This window comes from Rhinolophus sinicus, chromosome 17, assembly GCF_057876585.1.
Source record: "Rhinolophus sinicus isolate RSI-liver-muscle chromosome 17, RSI-T2T, whole genome shotgun sequence".
In the NCBI taxonomy this organism is placed as follows: Eukaryota; Metazoa; Chordata; class Mammalia; order Chiroptera; family Rhinolophidae; genus Rhinolophus; species Rhinolophus sinicus.
The window spans coordinates 122,062,705-122,079,006 of NC_142517.1; the positions used below are offsets into that span (position 1 = coordinate 122,062,705).

Below are 16,302 nucleotides of genomic sequence, written 5' to 3' on the forward strand. Positions count from 1 at the left end.
GAGGGTGGGCATCCCATAGCCACTGCAGGGGGTGGGACTGCATGGGACGGGTGGGGGCTAAAAGGCAGGAAGGACTAGCAACAAGGGCTCCACTGAGCACGGAGAGTGGAGAGGACTCCTCCAGTGTCTGCCCTGCTGGCCTTTGGAGACCACTCAGGCCAGGCCCCGACTCAACAGCAGGGGAAACTGAGGTCACGACACAAAGGGGTGAATTTGCCCAAGTTTTTCAGCTGCTTGTGTGTCAGGACCTGGACTAGCACCCAAATTTCTTGACCTCCGGTCCAATGCCCACTTCTCAACATTGTTCTGTGAGAATCAGACTGGGGCAGGGCCACGTAAGTCAAAAGGAGGATTAGGGACTTAAAGTCGAGAGCCCTGAATATGAGTCCTAACCTGCTGGGTGACCTGGGGCAGGAAGTACCTGCTCCCTGCTCTTTGGGTCCAGTTTCCTCACCTGCTCCCCCGGACTTTCCCTAGGAGCCCTGCGGGCTCTAACACCCTCCCCGGCACCCGCCCTCCACGTCTGGGGTGACAGGGGACGGTATAAACAGCCCTGCCGCCTAGGCGCTCCGCCTCAGCCAGTTCATAGGCAGCCTGAGAACTGTCTGCCGTCCCACGGGCGGAGTCCAGCCTTGGAAGCCATTGTTCCAGGCACAGCCCAGCAGCCTCCCGCGCGCACCCTACGACTCCACACACCGGCCTCCGGCCTCCGGCCTCCGGTGGGTGAGACAAACCCACCGCCCCACGGGCGCGCGCGCACGCGCCTCCACACGGGCACACCTGCCCCGTGCGTTCCCAGTTGGCGGCACTCACTCCCACGCCCACAAACTCTCACTCGTCCGGCCACAGCCCTCGCTCGTGCCCACGCCTTCCCCTCCTCCCTCCTCCCTCCTCCCCGCGCCGGAGCCTCACCGCAGGCGCCCGCGCCCCCGGGTCGGTTGCGAGCGAGGGCAGGGCACCGGCGGCGGCCGCGCGCCCACTGGCTTCCGGCCCGCGTGGGTCCCGCCCCGCCTGGGTCCGCCCCTGGGCCAGCCCGGAGGATGTGAGCTCACTCCCTCTTCCCGGCTCCCGACACCTCCAGGAAGCGTCCGCCCGAGGTCGCGGGCCGCTCGCAGCCAACGGGCCGCTGGGGAGTCAGCAGCACAGCAGGCCCCGCGCCGGAGCCGCCCGCCCCCGCCCCCGCCCCCGCCCGTGCCGGCGCCGCCCGCAGTAACTGCTTTCCCATGGGTACGGAGTGAAGGCGGGCGGCCGCGGGGCCGAGGCAGCACCCGCTACGCTACGCGGCCCCCACCCCGGGCCCGCGGGTCGCCGGGAGCGCACGGGCGCGCTCGCCACGCCCCACGGCGGTTCCGGCCGCTCCACGTGACCGCGCGCGCACGTGCTGCGGCCTCTCGCTGCGAGTCGCAACCTAGGCCGGGCCACCCCGCCACTTCCCACCTAGAGCCGACGTAGGCCGGGCGCGGGAGGCCGCGGGCAGCGAAGCGGCGGAGACGCGGGGCTGAGACGCGGGGCTGAGCAGCAGGCCGGGGTCGGCGAGCAGAGGCTTCGCCATGAACCCCAGGGGCTTGTTCCAGGACTTCAACCCGAGTAAGTTCCTCATCTACGCCTGCCTGCTGCTCTTCTCGGTACTGCTGCCCCTCCGCCTGGACGGCGTCATCCAGTGGAGCTACTGGGCCGTCTTCGCCCCCGTATGGCTGTGGAAGCTCCTGGTGATCGCAGGCGCTTCGGTGGGTGCGGGCGTTTGGGCCCGCAACCCTCGCTACCGCACCGAGGGAGAGGCCTGCGTCGAGTTCAAGGCCATGTTGATCGCCGTGGGCATCCACCTGCTCCTGCTCATGTTCGAAGTCCTGGTCTGCGACAGGGTGGAGAGAGGGATCCACTTCTGGCTGCTGGTCTTCATGCCGCTCTTCTTCGTGTCGCCGGTGTCCGTGGCTGCCTGCGTGTGGGGCTTCCGACACGATAGATCACTTGAGCTGGAGATCCTGTGCTCTGTCAACGTCCTGCAGTTCATCTTCATCGCCCTGAAGCTGGACAAGATTATCCACTGGCCGTGGCTGGTGGTGTTCGTGCCCCTCTGGATTCTCATGTCGTTCCTCTGCCTGGTCGTCCTCTATTACATCGTCTGGTCGCTCCTGTTCCTGCGGTCTCTGGATGTGGTTGCCGAACAGCGGAGAACACACGTGACCATGGCCATCAGCTGGATAACGATTGTCGTGCCCCTACTCACTTTTGAAGTTCTGCTAGTTCACAGATTGGATGGCCACAATACATTCTCTTACATCTCCATATTTGTCCCCCTTTGGCTTTCATTAATAACTTTAATGGCCACAACATTTAGGCGAAAAGGGGGCAACCATTGGTGGTTTGGTATCCGCCGAGATTTCTGTCAGTTTCTACTAGAAATTTTCCCATTTTTAAGAGAATATGGGAACATTTCATATGACCTACATCATGAAGATAGTGAAGATGCTGAAGAAACATCTGTTCCAGATGCTCCTAAAATTGCTCCAATGTTTGGAAAGAAGGCCAGGGTAGTAATAACGCAGAGCCCTGGAAAGTATGTTCCCCCACCTCCCAAGTTAAATATTGATATGCCAGATTAAACTCGTCTTCTCGGTAGTGCCCAGATGTGGAATAGAAAGCATACACACGCACCCAAAATCTACCTTGCGTTTGCCACTTTTTTCATCCATCCCAAACCTGGAAAGGAAAACAGGCTCCAAACACCGCCATCTCACACCTTGTTGGAGATCGATGCGTATCAGTGACTTACCAGTATGCGAGCCGTAGATGTAGGAGGTTATTTGGCTATATGGCTGTGTGTAGGGGGGGCGGGGGGGGGGGTGTTACATGTCAGAGAACTTGCTTTCCAGGTTGATGCTTAAAGAGCTAGCTGGGAGCAGTAAGATGAATTGTTTTGGTAGGTCCTCAAGTGGAATAACTACACAGCTGGGGTGTTTTCTAAGTGGTACCACACCTATCAAAAGTATTGTGTTAAAAAGTATTTTTATACAATGCTAGCCTAAAATTGTATTCAGATTGTGCCTGTTGTGACATAATCGATAGCAAATGTAAAGAATTCTCTCTCCTACCACTAGTTCATAAACCTCATAGTTGTTATTTTTAGTGTTCCTACTGTTAAAATAGTTTTTTGGGGGGTTTACTGATAACGTCTTTGATAGCCTAATAGATGAATTTTTCTAATGCAGTGAATCCATGCATATATGATATTTATATGAATATTTTAGCAATGTAATATATTATGTTGAATTCTAGTTCTATGCAGTACAATGTATTGTGTTAAAGTATTTTTTTAAGTTTATATGTGAAGATATATGTCTATTGCAGATGTCCTTAAAGATCGCTTAAAACATTAATATGTACCCAGTGTGGGATCTCTCAAAGTAGAAGGCATGAATATAGGGATTGAAAATCTCAATAAGCTTAATATTCAGGTGTTAGATGACTCAGTCTGCACAGTTACAAGGTATAGAAGGAGCCACCATCTTTTGGGAACACGTGGCATGTTCCAGTGTGGTACCAAGCCATAAAGTGACAATTATCACCTTGAATTTTTCCACACAGGCAGTAACACCTCTTCAGGAACAACCAAAGTAAGCAACAAGTGGTTTGTCCATTTCTAAGAATCTTAAAAAATAATAGTTGGCTATAATATAAAGTATTAACTTGTCATTGGAAAGCTGGAGACAGTGGCCTTAACCAAAGATAGCCAACAGGGCCAGGTATTATTTTAAGGTCCAAACTTTTCGATCTGTCAGCAACAGGGAAATAATAGTTCAGGTTTTTGTTTTTGTTAAAAATAAGTACAATGTTTCTTTAGGTACTGGTGGTACACCAGGGAATCCGACGGGCAAAAATCAGGTCCTGGGAGCATATGGTTCTTCTGCCTGAGAACAAATAAATACTTTCAAAAGGAGATTAAAATAAAAAAAGAGCATTGCTGTTATTACCAGGGAAAAGATTGGAGGGAATTCATTTTTATTAGCAATTTAGTACAAATGATCTAAATTGGGCAGCATATGAATTAAGTAAATAAATTCCCTGGTGAGGGAGGTAATGCAAATGCTGGCAACAAAGCCAAGCCTTGGGCACCTGAGCACGTACCTGAAAGCCTGAGGATGGTGCAGCTCAGTGTAGTCAGCGGGGACAGCCAAGGTCACACACGCACCAGCTGTCAGAATGTGAGAAGCAGGCCTGTGCAGCAGGGGATGTAACATTTCATAAGGAAGCATTCATTCATTTTCTCAAATATTTATTGAGCCAGACATGGTGCTAGGAAGTGCAGATCCATTGGAGAACAATTCAAATGTGGCTCCTGCCCACGCGCACAAAACATACAATTAAAAATGACAAGAAGATAGGGCTCATCACATCAGCCTATCTGTGGGAGGGAACAAGCCAGGAGCAAGGGGTGCAAAATGAATGCAAGCTGCTACTGGCCTCAGGGTGACCTTCCCCTAGAACTTCAGGCCCATCTTTGTTTTCAGGAGTCCGGTGCCCCGATCACCTCTCAGTATCTCAGAGGTACGGACTTACTCTTCAGTAAGGCGTAGGAGTGGAGGAGCAGGTTGCTGGAGGAATTGAGGGGCAGACTTGGGGGCAGCAGTGGGATCACCAGTTCCTCCTGACCCCCAGTGTTAGGCTGGGGGCGTGTTGGGATCTGGGCCCTAACCTTATGGGCCCCTCCAGTCACCTGACCTGCCTTATCTCCTCCATCCCAACGTGGCCTAGTGTTGGAGAGCTAGTGTCTGAATGTGATTACAAGCTTCCTCACCCAGGTACGGCATCCCCGGTCAGACCTCTTCCCTGCAACAAGACCACTAAGTAGGAGCAGCTGGAGTGACAGGTTGTACAAAGTAGTTTAGTTTATAAAGTTAACACAATCTCAGCTGTGCCTGACGATTTACCTAATTGCCATGCACCTCTGACTTCATAATATTTAGCATATGTCAAATTCTGTAACTAGTTTCTCCTGTACGATGATGTGTTCGATTTTACTGCAGAATAACCTCAAAAATCTCAATGGCCCACAATTACAAAGTCTTGCTCTCCAGCCTACTAGTGGGCTGTAGCGGTTCCACTGCAGGCCGTGGGTCTGACCCAGGTCTCCACAAGGCATCCCTTATTCTATTCCGCGTCCCAGATGAAGGAGTAACGTTCCCTGGGACAGGTTCTTTCTCATGGCAGAAGCACAAGAGGCCAAGCCACACCCTGGCAAGCACAAATACGGCCCCTGCTCACATGTGATGTGTGTGGAGTGTGGTCATTGTGTTGGGCAAAGCACAAGGCCCAGCCCGACCTAGTGGGGTGGGCCAGTCCACACCCAGGGAACCAACAGTGCACAGATGCTGCAAGATAGGTGTTTTTTGTCTTTTTTTTTTTTTAATTTGTTCTACAAGATAGTTTTAAAGATGGAAAAGGAATGATTTTTCCCATTTTACAAGAATACTATAATTTTTGGAAGTTGTTTAATACTGTAATAATTGGAAGGGAGTCAGGTGGGGGCAGGGGATTTAAGGTGAGATGAGGAAAAACCTGTATTCAGACCTCTCTGCAGACTGAAAAGACCCCGGAGGCTCCACACAAGACCGTTTCATGACAGTTATATACTGAGGGCTGCTCTGGGGGGTCTGCAGGATGCCTGGGAAAGGTCAAGCCTGGGCACAGGGAGACCAGCGGCGCGGGAGTTGCCGGGAAACAAGAAACAGTCTAGCTAGGCCTGAGCAGCACACTAGATGAGGGAGGAGGCAGGTCTTCCCAGCCAGCCCTCCCCAGGGGTCTGGATGGCACTCGAGAAAGCCTCATGCCCGATTCGGTAAAAGAAACTGTCAGGAAGAAACAGGTGGCTCAAGCCTGACAGGAAGGCTGGGATCCAGTTCAGCAAGCACACAGGGAGCAAGAGAATGTGCGACCGGAAACCCAAGCAAGGTCGTACCTCAGGGACCATTGGCGAGGATGCCGCAGCCACATGGCACTGCCACCTAAGTAGTAAATGCCACCTGTGTCACCCCCACTACCACAGTAATTCCTCAGTTGTCTCTGCCAGCCATGAGCCCAAGATTGAAATACAAGAAGGGAGGATATGATTGGGGCAGCCTCAGGAATGCATTCATTCTGCAGCTGCCAGAACGTGAGAGATGATCTGGCTTCTGTAGATCTAGTAGCAGAAGTCAGGATTCTCGGAACGTACTTTGTAGAGATTTGCCCAAAAAGGAAGGGTAGCTGAGTAACCAGAGATAATGATGGAAGTGCGCTACGCCAAGTCCCCTGGCTGATGTACACCCTTTGCACCATGTTAAACATCAGAAATCCTGCCTCAGACAGAACAGTGGCTCAGCCCTTCCCAGCGGCAGAAGGGAGACGTCCCAAGCTGCTTCAGTTTCTTCATCCAGATCTTAATCTACGATATTGGGGCTGTCTCTTCCTCCAGTTCTGTCATGGTTCTCTCCCTATACTCTAGAATGTGTGGATTAAAGCTAACTACCACAGCATGCCTCCAAAGTGCAGTCCAGGGACCCCTGGGGTCAACGAGGTCCTCCCCCAACTATACCTCTGGCGGAAGCCGACTCCATGTTCTTGAACCAAGACAACGTCCTGCGACAGACGGAACGCACAAGCAGATAAGACAACACAGCTGCCTTCTATTAAGCCAAACATGAAAGCTTGGCACAAATGCAAAACCAATGCCACTGTTCTATTCATCAATTTCTTTTTTTAAGTTACCATGTAATGGAATTACTGTTTTTAACTAATAAAAATTTTAAAACTTACTGGCTTCAATTTCTGCCGTGGTAAATGTTGATACAATTCACATAAACAAAAACCCATTGAGGTCCTCAACAATTTTTAAGAGCGTTAAAGGGGTTCTGTGACCAAAACCTCAGCACTGGTGCCCTATGTTATAGTGGGGAAAAGAGGGGAAAACAATTAAAAGTGGATGAAATATATTAAAATTCATGTGACATAGCAGAGAAGGAAAAATAATAGACCATCATCCTGTCTGCAAGAGATCGGAGGATGGCTGCTTCTCTCCTGTGAGAAGACACTCCCATTGCCTTCCACCAGCACCTCAGTTGAGTGGGGTTATTTAATCCAGTGGGGTAACTTACACCTTCGTTCCTGGGGCCCCAAGGCCTTTGCTGGTCCTGCTAGCGTCTCTCTAATTTCACCTACAATACAGAGGGGCCTAGGGGAGCTCCTGGAGTCTAGCCATAAGCCTCCCCCCGTTTTGTAGCAGCAGCACTATTTCCCCTAGATGATCCTTCAAAAGGTTGCTGGTGCTGGCTGGGGTGGTTGATCCTGACTACCACAGGGAAATAGGAATAGACAGGCACTCCCCTTGGAGCTCACAGGGCACCTTCCCTTTGTGTTGTCAGGATGTCCTGTTTGTTAAATAGCTTCACAGAGGGCAGGGGAGGGGAAGTGGTTTTGAAACCTCTCTGTACACAGCAACTCACAGCGCTCTGGCTCCCCTCCCAGGCCCTCTGCCTCTGCCCCTCTTCTGCGTGTGGGTCCCTCTCCTTTCATTCTGCACCCACACCTCAACCACAGCCAGACATCAGGGGGCCTCATGCTTCCTCCCGGGACATCAATGCCACTTGTGCAGAATCTGGGCCTATGTGGTCCATCACATCTCTTGTCCCAGCCCAATCCCTGATGGTCCCTTCCATAGGGGCCTGCCCTCCTGGACAAGGGCCAACCTGTTACCACCCCCAGGGTCACCCCTCCTCCCTCCTCTCTGTACTGTGATCCCCTCGGCGGGCCTCTCGGCAGCCTGAACAAGTCTAGAGCTCCTACATGGCTAACCACCCTCTCTTCTTGGCCACTCTGGCATTTTGACCTGGCCCTTCCAGGCTTTAACCAAGGGCGTGAGCACTGTGGGAAGTTCAAGGACTAGTCCACCAATCTGAGCGAGACCCTTCTAGGAAGCCAGGCCCGCACCACACTGGGTAACCAACAACCAGTGAGAACAAAGTCTGGGCCCCCCTCCTGTTTGTGGCAGTTGTACCCAGCCAGGGCTGCTCTGACCTGTCCCCCACACTCTCACCACAGGACTCCCTGTTGGGGCCGGGGATGGGGGGCTTGCTGTTCTGGTTGTTTAATATTTTGAACATCACTTGAAGCCCTTTCTCTACTCAAGGTCTGGCTTGCCCTTCTCTTCATTCCAGCTCTGCTTAGCCTCCCATTTCGTCCTTGGTCCCTGACTGGCTCTTGTCCCCTTGGACAAGAAACCTAAGTGTGGTCTCCGGGCTGACCCTGAGGCTAGGTCAGACTCTGCCCCTTCTGGGGTTCACACTGTGACCCACAGGGGCGCTAAACACATCAGGCACATTGCCAAGAGCTGGGAGATGAAGGCCATGGCCATGTGGACACGAGCCCCAGCCTTGGAGGCCAAACAGCACCAGGACATCGAGTCTGGGATTCTCTCACGGCCACCATCCTCCCAAGAGACTGCAGGCAGAAGTCATGAGTGGGAGGCGGGGCCTAGCCTGGGATGTCCCTGAGGCCCCGCCCACCCATGGACCCTACTTGAGGTCCCTTAGCAAGTGAGAAGGGGACATTTCAGAACAGGCCATGCAGGCTACCCAGTGCTCCACTGATGGCCTGGGCCAGTCCTGGGGGGCCATGGAAGGGAAAGGCCCAAAACGGAAGACTGTCTAGGTCCCTTCCTCAGGAGGATGGCATGTCCCCACATTACAAAGTCAAGTGACAGCCTTGTGTCAAAAACACACTGTCTTAGCTCAAGCTGAGCTACCATGAACTAGGTGCCTTAAAGAACATAAATTTGTTTCTCACGATTCTGAAGGCTGAAAGTGTGAGATCAGCATGCCAGCATGACAGATTCTGGTGAGCGCTCTCTGCCTGGCCTGCAGATGGCAAAGAAAGCGGAAGCAAGCTCTCTGTGTCTGTCCTTACGAGGGCACCGATCCCATCATGGGGGCGCCACCTTCATGACCGCATCTAACCCTAAGGACCTCCTGAAGGCCCCATTTCCAACTACTGTCACATCGGGAGGTGGGGCTTCAATTGATGAATGTTGGGGGGACACAATTCAGTCCTCTCCTAAGTACAGAAGGTGCAAAGGCAGGGGACCAAGCCTAAAATTCACTCAGATCACATTTCCTGAGCCCCTACTGTGTACCAAGTGCAATGGTAATGCCCAGATGTGAGATAACAGAAAAAAAAAAGCCAGAAGTACACACACACACACACACACACACACACACACACACACACGTATTGTTCTCTGGCCCCAGTGTCTGGCACAGAGCTCCTAAAACCCTTGTTCTTCCTAAGCAGTCAGAGCACAGAGCATCTTTTGTTCTAATGAGGAGACTCTGGGTGGTTCCTGGAAAGGGGCTGGTCACCAGAAAGACCAAACCATGATTAGAAGCTTGGGATATTCAGCCCCAGGCCCCCATCCTCCCGAGAGGGGAGAGGGGCTGGAAACGAAGTTAGTAATTGATCACGCCTATGTAAAGCCTCGGTAAAATCCCAATAGCACAGGAATCGAGAGCGTCCAGGTTGCTGAGCACATCTACACCAGGAGCGTGATGACCCCCCAACTCCATGGGGACAGAAGCTCCTGCATGCAGGACCCTCCCAGGCCTCAACTTATGCATTTCTTCATCTGGCTATTTCCCTGTATCCTTTATCACACTCTTAAATAAACTGGGAAACATAAGTTTACTTGAGTTCTGTGAGCCACTCTAGTAAATTGATTGAACCCACGGAAGGGGTCTTTGGAACCTCCCAGCTATAGCCGAGTGCTCAGAAGCACAGATGACAACCTGGGTTTGCAAGTGGCATCTGAGGTGAAGGTGGGAGGGATGCAGTCTCATGGGACTGAGTCCTTCACCTGTGGGATCTGACCCTATCTCTGAGTAGATAGTGTCAGATTTGAGTTGAAATGTAGGAGACCCAGATGGTCTCACAGAGAATTGCTTACTGTGGGGAAAAAAACCTCCACACATTTGGTGACCATAAGTATCAGAAGTGAAGTGTTCTGTGTGAGTGGTAAAGGAGACTCACAGGAAATAAAGACAAAGGTAGACTAAAGTGAGTTTCTAAAAAGATTTTTATTAAAGTATAACTAACATACAATTTTATATTAGCTTCAGGGGTACACCACAGTTATTCAACATTTATATACCTAAAGAAGTGATCACCATTATAAGTGCAGCAACCGTCTGACACGGTACTATGCTATCACAATATTATTGACTATATTCCCCATGCTGTACATTACATCCCCAAGACTTCTTTGTTTTATACCTAGAAATGTGAACCTCTTATTTCCCTTCACCTTCCCCCCTTTTAATTTTTTCAATTATAGTTAACATTCAATATTATTTTATATTATTTTCAGGTGTAGAGAATAGTGGTTAGACATTTATATAATTTAAGAAGTGATCCCCCTGAATAGCCTAGTACCCACCTAGCACTATACATAGTTATTACCATATTATTGACTATATTCCCTGCGCTTTACTTTACATCCCCATGACTATTTTGTAACTACCAATTTGTCCTTCTTAATCCCTTCACCTGTTTCACCTCGCCCATCTGGCAACCATCAGCTTGTTCCCTGCATCTATGAGTCTGTTTCTGTTTTGTTTACTTGTTTGTTTTGTTCTTTAGATTTCACATATAAGTGAGATCACATGGCATTTGTCTCCCTCTGTCTAACTTATTTCATTTAGCCGAATACCTTCCAGGTCCACCCATGTTGTCACAAATGCTAAGATTTCATTCTTTTTTATGTCTGAGCAATATTACATTGTATAAATGTACCACTTCTTCTTTATCCAGTTGTCTATTGATGGGCACTTGGGTTGCTTTCATATTTTGGCTATTGTAAATAGTGCTGCAGAGAAAATAGAGGTGCATGTATCTTTTCAAATTAGTGTTTTGGATTTCTTCAGATAAATACCCAGAAGTGAAATTGCTGGGTCATAAGGTAGTTCTATTTTTAACTTTTTGAGGAAACTCCAAACTGTTTTCCATAGTGAGTGTACCAATTTACAATTCCACCAGCAGTGTGTGAGGGTTCCTTTTTTCTGCATCCTCACCAACACTTGTTTTTTGATTTATTGATGATAGCCATTCTGATGGGTGTGAGGTGGTTTCAGTTTGCATTCTCTTTGATGATTACTAATGTTGAACATCTTTTCATATGTCTGTTGGCCATGTGTATGTACTCTTTGGAAAAATCTCTGTTCAGTTCCTCTGCTCATTTTTTAATTGCATTGTTAGTTTTTTCAGTGTTAAGTTGCATGAGTTGTTTATAAATTTTGGGTATTAATTCCTTATCAGATGTACCATTAGTGAATATCTTCTATTCAGTAGGTTGTCTGTTTTGTTAATGGTTTCCTTTTGTGTGCAAAAACTTTTTGATTTGATGTAGTCCCATTTGTTTATTTTTCTCTTTTGTTTTCTTTGCCTGGGGCAACACATCAGAAAAAAATATTACTATGAGCAATATCAGAGAGTTTACTGACTATGTTTTCTTCTAGGAGTTTTATGGCTTCAGGTCTTACAGTTAAGTCTTCAGTCCATTTTGAGTTTATTCTTGTATATGGTGTGGTTTAGTATCATTTTCTTTGCATGTATCTGTACAGTTTTCCCAACATCATTTATTGAACAGATTGTCTTTACCTCGTTGAATATTCCTGCCTCCTTTGTCATAGATTAATTGACCATACAGGTGTAGGTTTATTTCTGGGCTCTCTATTCTATTCTATTGATCTACATGTCTGTTTTTATGCCAGTACCATGCTGTTTTGATTACTATAGCCTTTTAATATAGTTTGATATCATATAGCGTGATATCTGCAACTTTGTTCTTTTTTTCTCAACATCACTGTGGCTATTTGGGACATGTTTTTTTGTTTCCTCATTTTGGCTGCCTCTCTGAGTTTGTTTCTATGTATTAGGTAGATATGCTATGTCTCTCAGTCTTGACAGGGTGGCTTTACGTAGTAGGTGTCTGTGGGGCCCAGTCTCCCTGGTCACCTGAGCCCGATGCTCCAGGAGTGTCCCTTGTGTGGGTTGCGTGTGCCCTGCTGTTGTAGTTGAGCCTTGATTGCTGTTGACACATCAGTGGGTGGGACTGACCCTCAGGCTGACTGGCTGTGAGGATTGGTCACAACCACAGTGCGCACAAGCTGCTGTGTGGGACCTGACCCCACTAAGTGGGATTCACCCCAGTGGGTTCTGGTGCCTACTGAGACTACTCTTTGGGTGTGCTGCTTGTGGGGCCAATTGGGGGGTGCTCTGTTTTGGTTTGTAGCTGACCACCACATGTGCTGGTTCTAGGGCCTCTTAGGAGAGGCTCCTCTGCAGGCCATGGTCAGCTGCTGCCTGTGACTGGTCCAGGGCTACCTGATAAGAGCTACAAAGTGACCCACAATTGGTTGCTGCCAGTGCTAGACCTGGAGGTGCATGGGAGAGGCCACACTTTGAACTGAGGATGGCCTGCCACCACCCTGCCAGCTTTCCATAAGGCTCAGCTACTGAAAGAGCCTCAGCTGGTATGAGAGTCGGGTGGGACGGGGTCTCAGGAAGTCACCAGCATGGCATGAGTGGTGTTCAATTGGCTAATGCAGATTCAGATTTGAGGCCAGTTCTGAACCTGAATCCACTATGCAAAGACTCAGAGCACACCAAGACTACCTGCTGCCTGCCTGGGGCATGCAGACCCCCAAAAGTTGTCCAAGAAAGATTGCAGCATGGGCCAATACTGGCTGCCCAAATGCTGCTGAATCAGCTTTTGGTGGCAGGTGAGTTGGGTGGGACAGGGTCTCAGGGAGTCCCAAGCATGGGGCGAGTAGTGTTCAATGGGTTAATGCAGATTCAGATTTGACCCCAGTTCTGAGTCTAGGTCCACTCTGCAAAAGTCTCAGAACACACCAAGGCCAGCCACCACCCATGTGGTGTATGCAGTCCCAAGAGTTGTCCAAGAAAGACTGGAGCTCGGACCAACATCAGCTGCCTACCAGCCACAAAAAAGTCACTGGTGTTGTGTAAGTTAGTGGGAAAGAGTCCCAGGGAATCACCAGCGTGGAGTGAGCAGAGTTCACCAGGCCAATGAAAATTCAGATTTGGCTGTCTTGGGGAGGGCTCAACACAGGGAAAATTGTGGCTTTCCCTCCAGCCATTGCTCTGAAGCCACAACTCAGTGTCTTCCCATATGTCACTGCCACCTCCCCAGCCACAGTCTCTCCACAAGATCGCAGGGTGAGTTCTTGGGAGTGTGAGAGTTGTGTGCAGGCCCCTTAAGAGAATGTCTAGGTTTCCCACAGCCCTCTGTCTCACCCTGATGGACAGAATCCCTGCTGATTTTCATAGCCAGATGTTGTGAGGGGGTTTCTCTTTCTGGCAATGATGTTCTGGGCTGGGGAGCTGGGGCTGGACCCCTCACTCTTCTGGGGGGAGGACCTCTGCAGCTGAGATATCCCTCCTGATTTTCCACCACTACACGTGGGTGTGAGGCCAGCCTGTTTCACGTCTCTGCCCCTCCTACCAGTCTTGAGATGACTGCTTCTTTATATTTTTAGTTATAGGACTTCTGTTCAGCTAGTCTTTGGATGGTTCTTCAGGTTGATTTTTCTATAATTTAGTTAAAATTTTAATGTGGTCATGAGAGGAGGCAAGCACAACGTTCACTTACTCTACCATCTTGACAGGAACATAAAGTGAGTTTTTCTAATACACAGGTGGGCTCACCACAAATGAGACATGGCCACTGCCCTTGAGAAATTTCCAGTCACCCACAGGGCACTGAGGCCTGAGAGGTGATAAAAATACAATGAGATAGGTTCTGTTGGGAAGCAGAAAAGGACTACCTGAAACCAGGCAGGGCCTCAGGAGGGCTCCAGGAGGAAAAGGGAGGGGCAGTGCTTGAGCATGAGTGGGGCCAGCCTGGTGAAGAAGACAGGGAGATGCCTCAGCATGGCCTTCCAGCAGGAAAGATCAGTCAGGATGCCTTGATGATAATTAATAGTGACTTAAGCAATAAGTTATGTCACAAAACAATTCATCAATGGAAGCAGGACTTCCTTTGTCCCATTCTCATCCTCAGCTGTTGGCGGTGTCTGCCCCCAGGGTTCCTATGTACAGCTATAGGTGTCACATATAGACGTGGTGATGGCCACGAAAAGGAGCAGTAGTTCCCTTGTGTGTCTCTTTTCGTCAGAGAGGAAAACCCTTCCCAGAGACTCTTCCTTTATTCTGCTAGGCCAAGAAGGGACACAGACCAAAAGCATTGACAAAGGGGATGTCGTCCCCATCAGGGTGTGGACCTGCCATAAGCCCATCCTGCAGGTGGTGGAGGATCGCCTCCCTGAGCCACGAGGTGAAGTTGGGGACAGAGAGAGCTGGACTAGCTGGCAGGCAGAGGGGTGATCACAGGACTGCATGTCCTTCCATGTTTCATTGGGAGGGATGCAGGGGATGGGAGAAGGAGTAAGGAGAGGGAGGGAAGCAGGTAGCAGATCAAGATTGGCCTCATGAGTGGAATGGTGAATTTTAATATCTAGAGGGCCATGGAAACTGCCAAAGAATTTAAGCAGATTTATGTTTTAAAAGATCATCCTGCCATAGCAAAAACAAACAACAAACAAACAAACAAACAAAAAATTGGAAAGAACCTAAATGCCCATTATATATACCTAGGCCAAAATATTATGCAGTTTCTTAAAAAGATGTTTTATAAAGAATTTTCAGAGTCTAAGATAATACTATATAATACTAAAGTGAGGGGCAGGGAGGGAAATGCAGGTTACAAACAATGTTAAAAATATTCATAGGAAAAATACTGGAAGGAAATAAAGCAAACTAAACTGGTACAGGTACTTTTTATCTTTCTACTTTTCTGTATGTAACCATTTTTCTACAATGAGTGCATCTAACTTTTATACGCAACAAGGTGAGTGATTTTGAATTTTGACAAAGTATGATTGTTCAGGGGATGATGAGTAAAGGAGAAAGGGGAAGGTATGAGAGACATTTATGAGGAGATCTGATAAGAGCTTGTGAGGTGGGTAGGAAAAATAAGGAATTTAGGGCAGGCTGAGCTTGAGGTGTGACCCAAGGGGTGAGGTGGGGAGACAATTCAGGAACACTTCCGGGTGGGGGAAGTGAAGGAGTCTTCCAGCAGAGACCAATTAATGGAGGGTGGAGGGCATTAGCACCCCGCCCCCCAAACCCACAGATCCTGGGTCCCTGTGTCAGCCTTCCCCTTCTGCTCCCAGATGGGCTTTCCTTCGTCTGACAGCAAGGCCACTGAAACCCCTCACCATACCTGAGACAGCCCTGGTGCAGCTCCCATTCAGTAACTAAGAGAAGGTCTTCCCTCTGCCCCATCACTTCCTGGACTTTGAGCCCACCCCCAGGTCCTCACAAACCTTGTTGACGTAGGTGCCCACCATAAAACACACTGCTTTTGAGTCCTGAGAGCGGGTGTATTTAAGCTCTGGAGGAAGTGGTGACGATGGTTATCAGTGTTGTGTCAGAAAGAATTCAGTCTGGTGCAGACTGACTTGTGTCCCTCCATGAACCTTGGCATCTGGAAGTCACAGGCATGGCTATCAGAATTCATCTCCACCATCCCAGAGCCAAACACAAAAGGTTTGGGGAAAAAAGAGCTCTGCTCAGGGTCAGGAGACCAGAATTTAAATCTCCCCTGGAAGCCAGATAGATGACCCAGGACAGGCCACGGACCTCCCTGAGCCTTGGGGCTGTTGACGAAAGAGCATCCAGCCTATAGAAAAGTTTTATAAGAGTTTATTTGAGACAAAATTTTGAGAACATGCCTGGAAGCAAAATCTCAACAGATTGAGAAAATGCTCTGGAGAGTGGCATTAGCACCCCGCCCCCCAAAGTTTTCTCCTTTGATAATAAATGCAGTTCCTTTTATGCATTTATTATCAAAGGAGAAAATATAAGGAAGGTACATGAAATCCACTGGTGGTAGATGAAGGAAGTGGGAGAAAGCAAAACGGGGAAATCTCTAGGATTGCATAAAAAGCAAAAGGAGACCTACTTCTTTTACATTGGTGGGCACAGGATAGTTAATAATGAACATTTAGAGCACCGAGAGACAGCGCTTAGAGAAGTAGAGAACACTGAGGGCTTTGTGGTCTGGTGCTCCGCTGGTGCTTGTGCCTTCAAGGGGTCTCGAAAAGAAAATCACTCTGACCTTTCAAAGGTACATTATCTTAGATGCCTAAGGACAATGGACAAGCTCATTTAAGGTAAAGATTGACCTTTGCTAAGGAA

At 49.1% G+C, this 16,302-nt stretch overlaps 1 protein-coding gene across 1 annotated transcript; it reads left to right on the top strand.

The window, feature by feature from the left end:
• The first annotated feature begins 912 nt into the window (after positions 1-912).
• TMEM185B (transmembrane protein 185B) lies at positions 913-4,368 on the top strand. The gene has a single exon (XM_019749097.3). The coding sequence runs from the start codon at positions 1,551-1,553 to the stop codon at positions 2,601-2,603; it is 1,053 nt and encodes a 350-aa protein (XP_019604656.2). The 5' UTR covers positions 913-1,550; the 3' UTR covers positions 2,604-4,368.
• Positions 4,369-16,302: the final 11,934 nt, after the last annotated feature.